The sequence below is a fragment of the Mus musculus genome, chromosome 18 (genome assembly GCF_000001635.26).
Source record: "Mus musculus strain C57BL/6J chromosome 18, GRCm38.p6 C57BL/6J".
Lineage (NCBI taxonomy): Eukaryota > Metazoa > Chordata > Mammalia > Rodentia > Muridae > Mus > Mus musculus.
In genome coordinates, this window is record NC_000084.6 from 34579707 (window position 1) to 34598610 (window position 18904).

At 42.8% G+C, this 18904-nt stretch overlaps 1 protein-coding gene across 7 annotated transcripts; it reads right to left on the reverse strand.

Annotated features, from left to right (window-relative positions):
* Positions 1–139: 139 nt before the first annotated feature.
* Positions 140–17762, reverse strand: Brd8dc (BRD8 domain containing). 7 transcript variants are annotated; one of them, NR_152399.1, is made up of 8 exons: positions 16283–17762; positions 16099–16173; positions 13209–13354; positions 6536–6625; positions 5132–5200; positions 4508–4579; positions 1094–1271; positions 140–538 (listed from the first exon to the last, which is right to left on the reverse strand). NR_152399.1 is itself a non-coding variant. In NM_177773.4 (6 exons), exons 1-6 carry the CDS (start codon positions 16568–16570, stop codon positions 488–490), a joined length of 822 nt encoding a protein of 273 aa, NP_808441.2. In that variant the 5' UTR covers positions 16571–17762; the 3' UTR covers positions 140–487. The 7 variants fall into 7 exon arrangements, 3 of the variants coding, with proteins under 3 accessions (NP_808441.2, NP_001345231.1, NP_001345230.1); NR_152398.1 differs by lacking the exon at positions 16099–16173; NR_152401.1 differs by lacking the exon at positions 4508–4579.
* Between the last annotated feature and the right edge of the window lie 1142 nt (positions 17763–18904).

An 18904-nucleotide genomic window follows, 5' to 3' on the forward strand; every position in this document is an offset into this window, starting at 1 on the left:
CGCCTTTGCAAGGCCTGGTGGTCTGGTGGTGGAAACCCCTAATCCCAGCACACCATTGGAGGCAGAGGCTGGATGCAATGGGGACTTACAGGAAAGCCTAGGTTTTGATTCTCTGACTCAAAAACCAAGCAAAATCTTTAGTTTGCGAAATATTTATTTATAGAGAAACAAAGGTTCAATCAAATTACTTCTAAGTCTATGCAACAAAAATATGAGCAATATTTACACCATAAATCCAGATCTTGGTACCCCACCCCACCACACCCCACCCCTTTAAAAAATATTCCATCTGCAAGCACCATTGGCTTCTTAGTTAGGAGGCAAGGCATTACTGTCCTTATTTGGAAAGGGAATAGAGAGAGAGGGAGGGAAAGTCTTCACATCGTCTCTGGCCAGTCCTAAGAAGAGCTGTAACTTGAGAAAGAACCAGACTTGTAGTTCCAGGCTAACAAAGTCCCCTTTCTTCATCCACCACATTAGCTGGCACTCATTCCAGACTACTCAAGTCCTTCCTTTTATCCAGCCAAGTACTCAGAACCTACAGGAGCAATGCACAGACAGGAAACCATGAACCTTGAGGGCCAGGAGGAAGTGTATGCAATTGTATTTATTTTATTGGCAAACAGATAAAACTACACCTTTTAAAATTTGATGCTTTCCAAAGAGAAATCCTTACAAGTCTCCTTGAACTCACTCTGTCTTCTCCAAATTATGGGAAATATACATGTACATTAATGTCAACAGTTGCAACAAATGAGACATTGTCAGTGAGTCCAGCACCCGATTTGCTTCTAGCCTTACGACTCGGGCCTCTGAAAGCAGACCTGACCGTAACTAACTCCTCTCCGGCCGTCTTGCTGCTGGCCTTCCCAGACAACCTCACCCCACTGTGTGTTAAATCCGGATCCATTAAGACAAGGAACTTCCCCATCCCAAGAGTACCTTGGTCCTTCAGGCCCTTCAGTCACCTCTGAAGATAAACTCTAAAACACAAGCTCACCTCCGCACCATCTGAAGCCATCGCACAGGCTTCTGAAATCCCATTGCAGAAAGCACCGCTCCCTGCCCTGTAGCAGTCCGCGTTAGACAGTACCTGGATCTGCTCCAAGACTTCCCGCTGCATCTCCACAGCCATGTGGTATATGTGATGATCAGAGTCGTTGTACATCACGGCATTTTGGAACATCAGCATCAGATCCCGCTGGAATTCAGCCATGGTGTGAATGCGTCCCTTAGACAAATTCCTCTTCAGGGTCGTTAAGTCCATGGGTCTGCAGAAGCCAGAGGAAATCCAACCTTAGTATGTAAGGTCTGATGAACTGGTGTTTAGGAGGTGAGGCAGGAAGATTCCCTTGAGTTTGAGGACAGAATGAGGTACACAGTGATCCCAAGTCAGTATGAGTGAGACCCTGTCCCAGAGCAGACAGGACAGGCAAAAAACTGTAGTGCCTACAGCAAGCTCTAGAGAACTGGTTCCTAGTGAGACGGCAGCAACACTGTTTTGGTTTTATTTTTGTCAACTTGGTTCAAGCTGAGATTATCTGTGAAGAGAGAACCTCAATTAAGAAAATGTCTCCATTAGCCTGGCCTATGGGCATGTAGGGACTGTTTTGTTTGTTTTGTTTTGTTTTTGTTTTTTTGATTAATGATGTATGTGGGAGGGCCCAGCCCACTGTAGGTAGTGCCACTCCTGGACAGATGGTCCTGAGTTCTGTAAGAAAACAGGCTGAAGCTGGGTGTGGTGGTGCACACCTTTAATGACAGCACTCGGGAGGCAGAGGCAGGTGGATTTCTGAGTTCAAGGCCAGCCTGGTCTACAGAGTGAGTTCCAGGACAGCCAGGGCTATACAGAGAAACCCTGTCTCGAAAAACCAAAAAAAAAAAAAAAAAAAAAAAAAAAAAAAAAAAGAAAGAAAGAAAGAAAGCAGGCTGAGCAAGCCACAAGCAAGCCAGTAAGCAGCACCATCCATGGCCTCTGGTTCAGTTCCTGCCTCCAAGTCCCTGAACCGAGTTCCTGTCCCGACTTCCCTGGACGATGGCCTACTAGTGGTGAGATGGAGTAAAACCTTTTCTTCCCCAAGCTGCCTTTGATCACGGTGCTTACCCCAGCAATGGAAAGCAAACCAGAAGAACAGCAAAGATACCAACTTTCATTAAAAAGTAAAAAATAGCAGCCGGTTACATCTGACCCTCTATAGAGGTGAAGCACTACGCTGTGCACATTCTATAGCAAATTAATCTTAGTAAACACACAACATAGGCATTACTTATCATCATCATCATCAGCTTAGAGGCACTGGGTGTTGAACCTAGGATAGCAGTTCTCAACCTGTAGTCACAACCCCTTTGGGGATCCAATATCATGTCCTGCACATTAGATAGCTTACATTACAATTCCAAACAGTAGCAAAAGTACAGTCATGATCTAGCAACAAAGTAACTTTATGGTTGGGGGAATCACAACACGAGAGACTGTTAAAGGTCACTGCATCAGGAAGGTTGAGAACCACTGCCCCAGCACCTTACACATCCTACATTAAGAAGCTTCCTAATAAACCCTTACCCCAGCCCTCCTTTTACATTTTCACAGACAAGATCTTATGAGGCTGCCAGGCTGGCCTTGAACTTGCTCTCCTACTGCACTGTCACGGGGAATTAGCCTCTCAGGCTTGCTGACCTGAGGCCCACTCTGACTACTGTTTTTGACATGGTTTGTTGGGCATGGTGGCATCCACTTTCACCCCAGCCCTTGAAAGGCAGAAGCAGCAGGGCCGTCTGTCTTGCCATTGTTTATGCTGGCCTTCACCTGGTGATATTCCTGCCTCAGCCTCCAGAGTAAGAATGGGAACCACAATGAGGCCTGAAGAGATGAAGTGTTGCTCCTTTCTGGATGTAACCATGGGAGCACCAAGAATAAGAAAAAGATGGCTCCTGATGTTCTAGAAACTCTTAATAGAAAAAGACACTTCAGAGTTGAAGGCAAAGCTGCTGAGAAGTGTTCCCAAAAGATGCCTCAGAAGACAAAGAGGAAGCCTATCGTGGAAAACAACAACTACAACAACAAACCTCCACACTATCACAAGGAACACACACAGATGTACAGAGCTGAGACTCCAATGGCCAGATGGCAAGAACAGTTGGCAACTTCTGTGTACTTTGCAGAACTCAAATTGTCATTTGTCGTCAGAATCAGAGGTGTCATTGTTGTGTTTGAATGTAAAATATCCCCTAAAGTCCGTGTGTTAGAACAACCAGTCACCAGCTGATGGAGTCACTCGACAAAGTTGTGGAAGAAGGTAGAGCCTGCTGCAGGAGAAATGTCATGGGGGAAAACAGACTTCTATTCTTGTTCTCTCTTTCTCTGCTCTGTCTCTGTATGTATCTGTCTTTCTCTGTGTGTCTCTCTGTCTCTCTGTGTGTCTCTTTGTCTCTCTATGTGTCTCTCTCTCCCTCTCTCTCTCTCTCTCTGATTCCTGTGGACCAGTCATCCACTTGTTCTCTCTTGCTCTGCTCCTACACCTTCCGTGACATGATGGAACTGTAAGATTATCGTTGTTGAATAGAAACCTCTGACTCTGTTTGTTTGCTTGTTTGTTTGGGACAGGGTTTTACTGTGTGGCTCTACTGTGAGGAATAGACTATTTGTCTCAAACACCAAGTCTGTAGGCACTCTGATCTTAGACTTTCCAGGTTCCAAACCCATGGGAAAAACATTTCTGTTGTTCATAAATTATTCACTTAGTGGCATTTTATTATAGCAGCACAAATGTGTGTGTGTGTGTGTGTGTGTGTGTGTGTGAGTATGAGTGTGTTCCTGTGTATATGTGAGTGTGTGTGTGCATGCCTATACACATGAAGGCCAGAGGTTGATAACAGTGTCTTCCACACTAGTTCTGTGTTGAACCCACTGCTCATTGTTTTATGTAGATTGGCTGGGATCTTCCTGTCTTCAAGCCCCAGGAATGTAACTAAAAGTAGGTGCCACTGCCACTGTGCCTAGCTTTTTCCACAGGTGCTGGGGATCCACTCCGGTCCTCACACCAGTGGGGTCAACACTCACTGACACAGACAGACTCCATCATGGCAACCTTTTAGATGTACTTGCTAACATCCAAAATTCTCCGCTTAGCCAATGTGTTTAATTTCTATTTAACATGTCTAACACTATCTTCCTGAATAAACACAGGGTCCCTCTTAAAATTTTCTTCATGAAAATATTGTCAGGCCAGGCGTGGTGGCACACGCCTTTAATCCCAGCACTTGGGAGGCAGAGGCAGGTGGATTTCTGAGTTCGAGGCCAGCCTGGTCTACAAAGTGAGTTCCAGGAGAGCCAGGGCTATACAGAGAAACCCTGTCTTGAAAAAGAAAAAAGAAAATATTGTCAAATGTGGACTGACAAGGGGATTCATGCACACATATGTAATTGTAGCACTGTGTAGGACTGAGGTGGGAACATCTCCAGTTAGACAAATGGCAAGCAAAATTTAAAACAAAACATTAGCAATACCTATAACTCTAGTCCTCAAGAGGTAGAGGCAGAGCTTCATTGGCTGTAGACCATATCTTGAGTCTGTGAGTGCTGTAAATAAGGTAAGTAGACCAAGAGATGGGAAATAAAGAGTGAAAAGACAGACAAAGAAGCCACCAAGGGCCTGGTGGAGTGGCTCAGGCCTGCAATCCTAGCACTTCACAGGTAGAAGCAGAAGGACTTAGAATTCAAGGTGAACTTCAGTTATGTAAGACCAGCCATGCAACCCACAAAACAGAACAGGCAAACAAGAGCTGAGCCAGCCTGGGCTACATGCTACATGCAACCCACAAGACAAACATAACAAAGAGAAGAGCTGAGCCAGCCTGGGGTTGTGGCACAGCTGGCAATGCTTATTTAGCACACACTAAGCCCTGGGTCTAACCCGAAACACCACAAAAACCTGGCACGGCAGCCTAAGCCTATAATCCCAGAACCCAGAAATTGGAGTCAGGAGGGTCAGAGGGTCAAGGGCATCCTCTGCTATCTAGCCAGTTTAAGGCTACCCTGGGCTCCATGAGACACTGCCTATAAATAACTAACTAAAAATCAATACTGAAAAGGCGACCAAGCTTTCCCTTGCCCCCCCCCCCCCCCACTGACCTTTTCACCACATCCTTGTATCCTGGAGCCTGCTTCTCTGACACGGGTTTTAGAAATGGGCTGCTAAACCTGTTAAGAAACAAACCCAAGGAGGATAAAGAAGTCTGCCGAGTCAGTCAGTCTTATGGAGAGGGTGGCAGCTAACAAGAATACTTAAACTACAGAGTAAACCAGGCATGGCGGCTCCATAACACTAAGGAAGCTGAGACAGGAGGATCACCAAGAACTGGAGGCCTGCCTCCACAGCATATTGAGGTCTTGTTCTAGTTCTAGGTGAGCCAGGCTACAGAGCAACAAGCAAGCAGCAGTGATGACATATGACTTCTTGTTGACTTTCCAAGCAGCAAAAATGTGGGGTGGGGCAGGGGGTCTAACCCATGGAATATTTTAACTATTATTATAATCCTCTCTCTCTCTCTCTCTCTCTCTCTCTCAATTTTTCAAGACAGGGTTTCCCTGTGTAGTAGCCCTGGCTGTACTGGAACTTGCTTTGTAGACCAGGCTGGCCTTGAACTCACAGAGATTCACCTGCCTCTGCCTCCTGAGTGTTGGGATTCAAGTGCGCCACCCGTGCCATGCCTGGCCTCATTGTGATCTTTTTAAATTAAGGGCTCACAAATTTGTTAAAGTTTTCCAAGACCCTGATTTTTAGTTTCCCTTATAAAAATATTTATTTCATGTTATGAGTATGAATGTTTGAGTCCATATACATATGTGTCCGTGCATGTAGTGCTTACAGAAGTCAGAAGAGGTCGTCTGATGCCCTGGAACTGGAGTGCTGGGCACTATGGGGACTGGGAACTGATTCTCCTATGTCACCTGCAAGAGCAGCTAGTGCTCTTACCTGCTGAGTGTTCTCTCTCTCTCTCTCTCTCTCTCTCTCTCTCTCTCTCGGTCATTTGTTTTTGGGGGTGAGCAGGGTCTTATGAAGCTCAGGCTAACCTCAAACTTGCTATATCGCAGAGGATGGCCATGCATTTCTGATTCTCTTACCTTGACTCCTCAAGTGCTGGAACTATAGCTGTAGACCTGTATACAGGTGTGTGCAACACTGAGGATTTTAGATCTGGGGTTTCATGACTGCTAGGAAGGTGTTTTACCTACTGAGCCTTGTCCATTGCTCTGAGGACCTGCTACTGTGGGAAAGAAAATCTACCATATGGGAAGGAGGCATATACTTCTATTTCCCTAAGGTTGGGATGGTAGGCTTGTGTGGTCACAGCCAGTGTTTGCTAAACTCAGATGAAACCTAATGACTTCATGCTCTCTGGGCAGGCACATCACCAGATAAACTGCAACCCCCACCCCAACTGTGGCTTGTATGAGAGATGGACATATCCCCTTCTGTGCTCATATCTAAATATGTGTTTTGGTTCTGGAGATAATCTCCCTTTGGAAACCTACCTGTGACTGGCAATCATCTTCCAGACTTGCAAAAGAGTCTTCTTAAATAGGAACTGATCCTGAATAGGATCACCTTGGCTTAGGTCATTCCTACAGAATACACGACAGAAAAGAGACAGTCGCTTCATAAGTGGTACTGTGTCTCACTGGGTGGGTAATAAGGCTTTCTCAAGCCATAGAGCTCCTAATTACACATTTGAAGGAATGTAGTCTCATAGGTATGAAAATGCACTTAATACTTTTAAAAAGGAGAGTATACTATGTGTGTGTGTGTGTATATATATATATATATATATATGTATATATATATATATATTAGCATTTTTTTTCTTTTATGTGCCTCTGTATGTGCCTGTGTGAATTTATGTGCATCAAGAATGAACTGGTACCAGTAGAGCACAATAGGGTGCCCTTGATCCTTGATAGTGAAGATGGTAGTGAGCTGCCTCTTATGGGTGCTGGGAACTGAACCCAGGTCCTCTACAAGAGCTGCAAGGGCTCTTAACTGCTGAACCATGTCTCTCCAGCCACAATAAACTATGTCACTATTACCCAATGAAGTGGTTACTTTCGTTGGCTTGTTTTATATTTCTCTCTTTTTTTCTTCTTTTGAGTCAGGGTCTCGTGTAAGACAGCTGGCCTTGAACTAACTATGTAACTGAAGATGACCCTGAACTACTAAAATTTCCTTCCTCCATATTCTACAATATTTGAATTATAGGCTTATGCCACCATGCTGGGTAAGTGTTCACTACAACTCTCAAATTGCTTGTGCCCCTTTTCTTTCTTCTCTTTCCTCCCTGCCGCAATCCCATGTATTTGGCAAAAGGGTCAGCTACATAGTAAGAACTATTCTAAAAATCTCTGCTTACAGCCAGGCAGTGGTGGTGCACGCCTTTAATCCCAGCCAGCTGCCAGCCTGGTCAACATCCTGAGCTCCAGGATAGCCAGAGCTACACACCCAGTCTTGAAAGTCAAACAAAAACAACAAAACAAACACAAACAAACAAAACAAAACAAAACAACAACAAAGTCCAGAGTTTAGTCCAGGATGTCTTTAAACTGTTCATTCAACCTTTATCCTGAATCTCCAGCTTCCCAAATGCTGGGATTGCAGGTGTGTCTGCCTGGCTCACCTGTGCCTGGGCTTCTCCTGCTCAGTTCCCACCTGTGACTCTACAGAGCTCATCTAGAAAGTGGTTTCTCAAGTGGGCATGGTGGTACACACCTATAATCCAGCACTTTGGGAGTAGAAGCAGGAAGACCAGAGGTTCAAGGCTACAGAATGAGTTAAAGGCCAATCTGGGCTACATGAGATGCAGCCTCAAAAGAAAAAAAAGTTTTTGTCCAGTGTTCTTCCGTAAGTACATATAACCACCTGACACATAGTAGATGTTATTAATTCCTCATGTATCAAAGAATTCTCTTATGCTTTATTAGGATTCTAAAACTAAATATTTATTTGTTTTGTTTCACTTCTCCTCCTCCTCCTCCTCCTCCTCCTCCTCCTTCTTCTTCTTCTTCTTCTTCTTCCTCTTTTTCTTTTTTGAAACAGGGTTTCTCTGTGTAGCCCTGGCTGTCCTAGATCTCTCTTTGTAGACCAGTTTGGCCTCGACCTCATTGATCTGCCTCCAAGTACTGGGATTAAAGGTATGCATTACCAACGCCAAACTAGCTAACTTTCCTTTTCATTCTCTCTGTCTGCCTTGTTAGAAGCAGGCAAGTTCAGCAACCGGGAACTCCATTTCTTTGGCTACACATACACCAACCATTTTTCTAGGAATGCACTTGGCAGCCTAGTAAGACCCTTACCCGAATGCACTACACATCCATTCTTCTCTGAACAATGCACCTAGAGACCTGTCAGCAGCCTGGCACTCCTGCTTGTGTCAGGCTGCATGTACCTGCTTTACACACTAGAGATACGCTATTCTCCTTAGCAACCCTCTTCATAATGGCCACCCTCCTCTTTCTGTCCTAACACATTCTCACATGGGCCCATTTGCCGGAGACTAGTTCTGGGTGCAACTGTGTCTCCTAAGTGAACTTTTTTCTTTTTTCCCCTCTCTGTTCTGGGGATTAAACCCGAGCCCTCATGCTTGCAAGCCAGTAGCCCTCAGCCCTCTTCTGTATAGGAATATTAGTTGTTTTAGGGTTTTTCCTAATTTCTTTTATAGTGTGTGTTTGGGGGGGGGCAACTTGATGAAGCGAGCGCTCTTCCTCCTCTGTATGAACCCTGGGGTTGGCAGCAAGAGCCATCACATGCTCAATCCTTGCTCTGAACCCTGTCTTGTTTTTATTCTTCATTTTATTTATTTATTTATTTATTTATTCATTTATTTACTTATTTATGTACTAGGACTTCTTGTTTTCTGGGCAATCTCTCTATCACCGAGCGATAACCTTAGCTTCATAGTCGTTAAAAAATATCTAGTATAGATTCCTTTCTCCTTATGATTCTTTTTTCTCTGGGCTAAAATCTCTAATTTTGCTTTTCTTTCAAGATTCAATAGTTCAATATTTTATCTCATCTTATAATTTTTCCAAGTTGAAAGCTTTTCTGTTGGGCCAGGTGGAGGTGGCGTACGCCTTTAGTCTCAGAGTTCAGAAGGCAGAAACAGGTGGATTTCTGAATCTGAGGCCAGCCTGGTCTACAGTGTGAGTTCCAGGACAGCCAGGGCTACACAGAGAAACCCTGTATCAGGGAAGAGGGTGGAGGGAGAAAGAAAGAAAACTTTTCTATTTAGTCTATGTTATGTATCCCACATTATATACTGTATCATTCCCTCAAAAAGCCGTCTCTTAACACTTAAATTTCCACATTCTCTAAATCAGGCATGGTGGCACATCTGTCATCCCAGCACTGGGGAGACAGAAACAGGAAGGTCAGAAGTTCATCATCCTGGGACTGCACAGTGAACTCAAGGCTAGCCTGGGCTACATGAGACCCTGTCTCAGGAAGAAAAAAATACATTATCATTTTGCATTGTATACCAGATGATATACATTCATGTGATATCACAATTCCTATTATCTATTCAGTTTTAATACCCCCTACAGCTATTTTATCATGTAATTCATGTAGTTCACCTGTATCTAGATTCAATTTTTATATTTATTTTATTTTATTTTATTTTATTTTAATTTGATGTGTATGTTTCGATTGCATCCACCTCCTGGCACTGGAGTTACAGATGTTTTTGAGCCACCTTGTGTGCTGCTGACCAACGTCTGGTCCCTACTAGAGCAGCAAATATTTATAACTGCTGATTCATCTCTCCAGCTCCACTTAATAATTTACTAATTTATTTTGAGATATGGTCTATGTATCCCTGACTAGCTCAGAACTTGCTATGTAAGCCAGGATGGCCTCGAACTCACATTCTGGGATTAAAGGCATGCACACCACACTTGGCCTCACCTGATCTAAATTGTATACCACCGAATCATGTAATTTTACTATGGTCTTTACTCAATTTATTCCTAAAAGCTATTACTTACCAAAAAACCCAATATCCAAATAAGACATTTAAAGCACATATTTCTTTTCTTTTTTCCTATTTTATTTATTTTTTAAGATTTTTATTTTTGTTTTGTAAGTCTGCGTGTTTCTGTGTACATGAGTGCAGTGCCAGAGAAGGCCAGAAGAGGGCATCAGACTCCCTGGAGCTGAGTTACAGATGGTTGTGAGCCTCCGGATATGGGTGCTGGGAAACGAACTTGGGTCTTCTGCAAGAGTAGCAGGAGCAAGTGTCCTTAACTGCTGAGCCATCTCTCCAGCCATTCCTATTTTATTTAATGTTTTTATTAGCATATATCAATTGTACATAATAATGGATTTCATTACATTTCCATACATTCACATTAATATATTTCAATCATATTCACCACCCTTCACCATCTCTTGTCTTCCTCCAACTCCTGCTAATCTCCTTCCTTTTCCCAGAGAGCCTCACTTCTACTTCTGTGTGTGTGTGTGTGTGTGTGTAGTGTCTGTGTGTGTCTGTATGTGTGTGTGTGTCCCAATGAGTGTCAGGTTTACAGGAGGGTAGTTGAGAGATTTGTTTGTAGTAGCATGTGTGCCTTAAGTCTTTGATCACTCAGACTAAATTAACAATAGCTCCTTTGTACTAGGTTGTAGAACTTCATTCATACATTTATATAATAGGTATTTAATGTATCCACTACATGTACTATGGTAGGTTTTATAAACTCAAAATTAACCAGCTATGCATATTTTAAGAATTTCTATCTTACCTTTATTTTACCTATATGGATATATATCAAGCAACATAAATAGTAAAAGCAAGGGAGTAGATAGTACCTGTGTAGAAATGGAGACCAAAAGGCTCCATTTCTCTGGTCTCTGTCAGTAGGGGCTAAGGGATGAGCGAGAAGAGAGTCAGGAGAATATTTGTTTTGTTTTCCAGTGCTAGAACATAGTCTTTGAGTATGCTAGCCAAGAGCTCCATCAATGAGCTCCACCATTGGGGTCTGCCTCCACCTTCCTACCTCAGGGACTGCTGTTTGACATAGGGTCAACCAGGGAGCTAGTGAATTCTGGGATTATAAGTATGAGGCACCATGCCTAGCTATGGGACAGTTTTTTAGAGGAGTTTTAAACCTCTGCTTTAACATAAGAATTCAATGTTCTATCTCACTTAGTGTAGCCTAACTTAGGAGGTAAAAACAGCAGGGTCACAAGTTTGAGTCCCTTCTTACCATCATACAGAGCTCTGGGCCAGCTTGGCTTACATGAGACCCTGCTTGAAAACCAGATAAGCAGAAAGGGTATTTGGTCAGCAGGCATCATTACTGCTATGCCACTGCTTTCTTTCTTTCCCTTCCCTGCCGCCTCCCTCCCTTTCTTCTTTCTTTCCTTTTCTTCCTTCTTTTTTCTTTTAGATAGAGAAGATATATGCTTTTTTTTTCCCTGAATTGAAACATTCCATTTTGAAGTGAAACTCCTTAGAAGATTCAGGATGTTAAAAGATTCAGGATCTTAAAAGATTCCAGGTATGTTGACACACGCCTTTAATCCCAGCACTTTTGAGGTAGAGCTAGGTGGACCTCCATGAGTTCATGTGAGCCTGGTCTATATAGGATGTTCCTGGACAGCTAGGGTTATGTATGCTTGAGACCTTGTCTCAAAACAAAACAAATGGTGAAACAAACAAACAAGACTTGGGGAGTTCTAAAGGAGGCTCTGCATGCTCAGTAAGCAAACAACTGGCAAATCTCAGGACTGAAAAGATCCACAGCACCCCGCCCAAAGAGTTATATGAATAGTGGGGACTTCTGAGGAGACTCTCCAATTTATTAAGCTGGCTAAACTTGAACAGAAAGATCCAAGGTTTCATCTTTCATAAGCTGTTATGTAGTATGGGAAGAGTTTCAGTGACATAGCTGCCTTTGTGACATCCATTCTCCTGTAAGGAACCCCTCCCCCAGTTTTCAGTAAATGACCCTAGCAAGTTCCTTAGTTCTCCTCCGGGTTGGACTCTGGTGGTCCCATTCCTGTTTCTGTTGTCAGTTTCCTAGTGAAGTAAATAGATGTTTGTTCACATTTCCCCGGTAATAATGTCACATGAAAACAGGTTCATTACACAGTTCAGAGCACCAGCCCCTCTGAGTGCTGAGACTACAGCCTGCCTGCACCGGCAGAGCTGGCTGGCTTTTGCTTTCTAGTAAACAGTCTGATCAAGACTTGTCACCCCAGCACTGAGGAGCCAGAGGCGGGAGGAGCGGGAGGAGCGGGAGGAGCACAGAACAGCAAGAGCTCACTCTGTAGACCAGGCTGGCCTCGAACTCAGAAATCCGCCTGCCTCTGCCTCCCGAGTGCTGGGATTAAAGGCTCTGTGCCACCACTGCTCAACCTGTTTCAATAGTTTCAAAAAGGTATATTTTGTATAAAAGTAGATCACTTAGCATCATTTCCAAAGTAAATGAAACTAGTAATTACTGAGAAGGCTAATTTGTAGGAAAGACTCTATTTTCCTCTCTTTTTCACAGTGCTGGGGATTGAACCTAGGACTTGGTATCTACTAAGCAAGTGTTCTACCACCGAGCTACATACCCATCCGTGAGACTAATGTCAACAAAACAGCTTTAAAAAACATTTATTTGATTTTATATGTATGGATGTTTTGCTTGCATGTATATATTAGTGTTGTGTATATGCCTGGTACTGAAGCAGGTCAGAAATGGGTGTCAGTTCCCCTGGAACTGGAGTTAAGGGCAGTTGTGAGCCACCAGGTAGGTGCTGGGAATTGAACCCAGGTCCTCTGCAAAAGGAGCTAGTACTCTTAACCACTGAGCCTTATCTCCAGTTTCAAAACAGGCTTGTTTTGTAATACAATAGCATATAAACCTCTATAGTACGTTAAAATTTTAACATAATTTTTAGCGTTGGAAACATAATGAGAACTTTGTTCAAAAAATTCTAAAGGTTTTCCACCTGTAACTTCCTTCTTAAAAAAAAAAACTTATAAAACAATTTATTTCATGGTAATGAATTCAAGTAATTATAAAGAGAAATAAATAAAAGCATGAGTCTAACACCCTTGTAGGAAGATCTATGTTAGAGACCCCAGCAGTGCTGGGGTCACATGCAGGACCTTGAGTGTGTTACACAAGCACTCTACCACTCAGCTACACTCAGCCCTGTACTTACAGTTGTGAGGAGCTGTACAGGATATTCACCAGGGGAGCTTCCTGAACTCGGATGCCTTCCCCCTCACCTAAAGGGGGCGTGTCTTCTCCGTCTGAAGCAGACCCTTCACCTTGATCATCCTCTTTTGAGTCTTGCTGAGCCTCCCCCTGGGAAATCCAAGAAGCAGCAGATAAAATTTACTTACACAGAGTAAAATGTAGGCAGATCTCAATGTAAGAAGAGGGCAATCCTATGAAGATACCAGAAAAATTAGAGAAAAGTGACTTCAGTAGACAAATCAACAAAGTTTTCCATGATAATCTGAGCAATTTAAAAATGGCTTCAGGGGGCTGGTGAGATGGCTTAGTGGTTAAGAGCACTGACTGTTCTTCCGAAGGTCCTGAGTTCAAATCCCAGCAACTACATGGTGGCTCACAGCCATCTGTAACAAGATCTGACTCCCTCTTCTGGAGTGTCTGAAGACAGTGTACTTACACTAAATAAATAAATAGATAGATAGATAGATAGATAGATAGATAGATAGATAGATAGATAGATAGATAAATTTTTTTAAAAAATAATAAAAATGGCTTCAAGATGAAAAAGTGAATTTACTCAATTCTAAGTTTGACATTGACTTCTATAGGAAGAACTAACAACAAACAAAACAACCCCCCCCAATAGAAAATAAATATAAAAAAAAAACCCAACCCTCCACTATAACCTGTGGTCTTAAAATCAGCTATTATAGCCGGACAGATAATATCAACGATGAGAGTCTAAATTTACTGATTATGTATGTTAGCGCTAAGACACTGTTAAGATAAAAATAGTACAGGTTTGGGAACCCTGGGAAAGCTGAATAACAAGGGGCCTTATAGCTGGTGTGGCACATTTAACTGGGGCTGGGATCAGTAGAGTACTTGACCGGCATGCTTCAAGTTCTAAGTTCTATCTTCAACATGAAAAAAAGAAACTAAAATAAGTCTCAGTTTGGACACCTCCCTGAGGGGTACAAGCAGGGCCCCATTGCCCCTTTCCCTACGAAACTTTCCAACTTTAGGTAGCTTGACATTTCCACATATTCCCACATCTAATATACTTGATACAAACTAAATTGTGGGTAAAGACATCTTCTAAGAAAGCCACTGCCTATTCTAGGAAAGAGACCGCCCCAAGTGCCCCAGCATGGGCTATGAGGTTAAGATGGGAGATCAAAACTTCTAAGGCCAGATACTAGAGGCAACTCGTTATTGCCATTGGGTTTAAACTTTCACTCTGAAAGGTGGGTTTTCTGCTTTTGCTTTCTTGTCAGCAGAAAACAATCCTTATTTGTGTTGGGGGTAAATGTTCCCTGAGGATATAGAACAGGTTGCGGCTAGGATCCGAGTGATATCAGGAAGAATGTCAGGAGGCATGTCAGGAGGGATGTCAGATTGATGTTAGGAGGGATGTCAGGAGAAAGCAATAATAATAATCTATAACAAGATTTTTTGTTTTTGTTTTTTGTAGACAAGGCTTCCCTGTGTAACTCTGGCTCTCCTGGAACTCAATCTCTTGACCAGGTTGGCCTTGAACTTAGAGATCTCCCTGCCTCTGTCTCTGCAGTAATAGGATTGAACGCATACACTACGACCTCCTGGCAATAACTATTATTTTGAACCATGCATTGTGCTTGCCATGAGTTGTCTTTTTTTTTAATTAGGTATTTTCCTCATTTACATTTCCCAATGCTATCCCAAAAGTCCCCCATACCCACCCACCCCCACTCCCCTAACCACCCACTCCCCCTTTTTGGCCCTGGCGTTCCCCTGTACTGGGGCATACTCAGAAATCCGCCTGCCTCTGCCTCCCGAGTGCTGGGATTAAAGGCGTGTGCCACCACGCCCAGCTTATACTATAATTTTATCTACTCACATATATATAATTAATTATATATATATTAATTGGGAGTGGCTGCCAAGCAAACCTGAACTCTATTCCTTCTATAGAAGTGGAAATATCTGAACTAGATACTTTCTGAACTTGCTGTAATTCTCTTGAATATGTTCAGCTGTAGAATAAATATAAACTCACTGTCTCAACCTGTTAGTCTTCTGCGCTTAACCAAGATGACACTTGGGCTAGATGTGGTGGCGCACGCCTTTAATCCCAGCACTGGGAGGCAGAGGCAGGTGGATTTCTGAGTTCGAGGCCAGCCTGGTCTACAAAGTGAGTGCCAGGACAGCCAGGGCGATACAGAGAAACCCTGTCTCGAAAAACAAACAAACAAACAAACAACCCCCCCAAAACAAAGATGACACTTGAACATATGGCAAGGACACTCATCATAAGGCAGCCCTGCATATAAAAATTCCACTCCCTGAGACCCAGGGTCCTAAAGACTGTGGATTTAGGACATTTAGTTGCAAACTACATATTTGGTGTATATTCTATATTAGAAGCAAGTGCTGGTGGCATAGCAAGCAGTGAAATTTGTATTTTGATTTTATTTTTCAAAGATTTATTTTTATTTTTTGGGGTTGGTGGGGGCACACCTTTAGTTCCAGCACTCAGAGGGCAGTGGCAGGCAGATCTGCTTGAGACCAGCCTGGTCTACACAGTGGGTTCCAGGATAGCCAATGCTGCATAGTGAGACCCTGTCTCAAAGAAACATACATACATACATTCAAAAAATTTTATTTACATGTGTGTGTATTTCTGAGTATACACATAACACATGTATGTTGGTGGCTTCAGAGGCCAGAAAAGGGTATTGGTCCCCTGGAGCTGCAGTTACAGGCATTTGTGAGCTGCCTGATGGAGGTGCTGAGAACCCTACTCCTCTGCAAGAGCGGCAGTGCTCTTAACCACTAGTAAATAGTAGGATCGTTCAAGGCTTAGAAGCTGAGTGGGCCATGGTGCTGCATACCTGAAAGTTCCAGGCCTTAGGAAGCTGAAGCTCAAGGACCTCAGGAGTTCCCGGGGCTCAGTGGCCAGATCCGATCTCAAAAGGAAAGACAAGAGAAGGGAAGAGGAGGGGGAAGGGCTAGAGGGGAGGGAGGGGAAGGAAGGGAAGGGGAAGCTACGGAAACAGTAGCTTCCTTCACCATTACCTCAGAGAGCAGTTCCTGGGGTGTGCCTTGTTCTGCCTCTTCCCGAGCTTCTTCACTTTCTACGTCACCCACAAGAAGCTCGCTACATCCTCTCTCTGGGCTGCTTTCCTTGGGCTCATCAGCCTCAGCCTCTGCATCCTCGGTGTCCTTCCAGCTGCCCACATCAAGATCCAGACTGGAGTCCCAAGAGCTGAGGAGGGACCTGCAGTCATTGCTCAACTCAGAGTCATCATGAGAGTCTTGTCCAGAATCCAACCAAACCCACTCACACCCCGCCTGTAAACACATAGAAAAAAATGTGTTAATTAAAAATACACTCAAGTCAACACTCCCATTACACCCCTATCTTCAAGTTCATAGGAAAGGTCCAGAAATGTCTATTTATTAGGAGGCATAGAGTCTAGATGAAGGGAGAAAATAAAAAAAAAAATTATGCCTTGGGAAAAAATAGCTTTGTTTATATTACCCCACTTTAAAACTTGGATTTGTTCATACTCCAAAAGAAGAGAAAGAATTAGAACATTTCTGGCTTAATAGACTTGTTTTATCACAAATCACCCAGGAACTCAAAGACAATAAACTTGAGGATAAAAAAGTTTTACTCCTCAGTGTATACCAATTTTAATCTATTATTAACTTATTAATCATCAGTTTCAAAACACTCATGGTTACCTTTGGCATCCTTCTGGTCATATCTGACTGTCAGAAGAAAAACAGAAACACTTGAGTTTTATTCATTTGTTTATTCATTTATTTGGAAGTTTTAAAGATTTTTTTTTAACGTGGTATATCTGTGTGCGTGAGTGAATGAATACCATACGTGTACAGGAGTCCATGGGGTCAGAAGAGGGAGAAATTGATCCCTGGCATTACAAGTGGTGGTAACCCACCTGATGTAGGTGCTGGGAATCAAACTCAGGTCCTCTGGAAGAACAAGCAGCACTCTTCCAACATGTTGATCCATCTCTCCAGCCCAAAACACAGATTTTAATCACCTTCTCGTTTCCTTCCTTTTGCAATTTTCTTTTTTCTTTCTTTTAAAGATAGGGTCTCATGTAGACTGACCTTGAATTCAGTAGGTAGCTGAGAAGGTGACCTGGTTTTATCTGGTGCTACAAATGGAGTCCAGGATTTCCTCAGTGTTAAGATGACCTAGCTACATTCCCAGCATCTAGATATAGCTTTCAACATGTCTTCTTTACTTGAGTTCTTGCTTGGTCTTCTTCTTTGTCATTAATTCCTTTAAAGTTTTTTCTCTGTTCAAGTTACTTCCTTGGTTTAAAAAAAGAATTTTTTTTAAAAATTACTGTTTATATTTATATGCCTGTGTGAAATGTTGGCTCCTCAGTTGCAGGAGTTAAGAGTTGTAAGAGGCCTGATGTGAGTGCTAGAAACTGAATTCAACTTCTCTGGAAGAGCAATACACACTTTGCATCCCACCCTCCCCACTTTCTAGTCTTTCTATGTCTTCAAACTCAAAGTTCTACTTAAGCTTTACAAGTGCTGGCTGAAGTTACCGTGTTGCACCACCACGCCTAGCTTTTTAGCTCCCACCACTAGGTGGAATATCTTTTGTCTCATCTTTTCTTCCAATTATGTCTCCTTATTTTTGCCCCAACCTTGGTAAGCTCATATCAGCTTTTTTACCACCTGAAAATCTATCCTTTAATGTATTATATCCACAAACAATTCCATCTTAAAAAATGTTGTTGAGATATGGTCTCAACCATGCAACCCTAGCTAGTCTGAAACTTCCCTGGGCCAGGATGCCTTGCCTATAGACTCACTTGCCGTTGCCTCTGCAGTGCTAGGATTAAAGCCTGAGGCACCGCGCTTAGCAGTTTTCCAAATTCCAGTGCCTTGGTATTTGTAACACATGTCAGTTTGTGAACTGCTTTGAGTCTTAATTCTTGGACTGACTGAATTCTCTATCACCACAAAGACTAACTTCTCCCTTAGCTTAACAAATTTTACATTTTCAAACAGGGTCTTGTGTATCTTGTGGTCTATTATCTTGCTATGTAGGCAACTAAATCCTTTTGACCTGATCCACCATCTACCTGCTGAGTGCCAGGATTACAGGCTTGTGTCACAATGGTAAATGAAGGGCTAGGGATAAAATCCAAGGCTTCCTCCACAAACTCTAAGACACTTCCCAAGCCTCAAATTTTATCAGCCATATCCTTTTGTTTAGTTTTTTTCTTTTTTTTTTTAATGACAGGGTCTCACTAGGTAGACCAGGCTGGCCTGGAACTCACAAGAGATTACTTGCCTGTGGAATCCTGAAATTAAAGGTGTACAATACCACACCGGGATTTAAGGATCTTCTTAAACCTTTTTCCTCAAGATAGAATAAAGAACTAAAGAATGCCCCACTATTCGTCTTATTTTATTTATTTATTTATTTATTTATTTATTCATTCATTCATTCACTCATTTATTGGTTTTTCGAGACAGGGTTTCTCTGTATAGCTCTGGCTGTCCTGGAACTCACTTCGTAGACCAGGCTGGCCTCGAACTCAGAAATCTGCCTGCCTCTGCCTCTTGAGTGCTGGGATTCAAGGCGTGCGCCACCTCGCCCAGCTTATTTGCTTTATTTTTAAAAAGGGTCATACTAGTTCA

What these genes read in the sequence shown, in the direction of transcription:
- Brd8dc (NM_177773.4), bottom strand. Translation starts at nt 16,570, where the DNA reads ATGTGTTTACAGGCGGGGTGTGAGTGGGTTTGGTTGGATTCTGGACAA. An exon ending in CTGTACAGCTCCTCACAACT is followed by an intron (nt 6,626 to 13,208) that starts GTAAGTACAGGG and finishes TGTATTCTGTAG; the next exon opens with GAATGACCTAAGCCAAGGTG. An exon ending in AAGTCTTGGAGCAGATCCAG is followed by an intron (nt 539 to 1,093) that starts GTACTGTCTAAC and finishes TTGCTCCTGTAG; the next exon opens with GTTCTGAGTACTTGGCTGGA.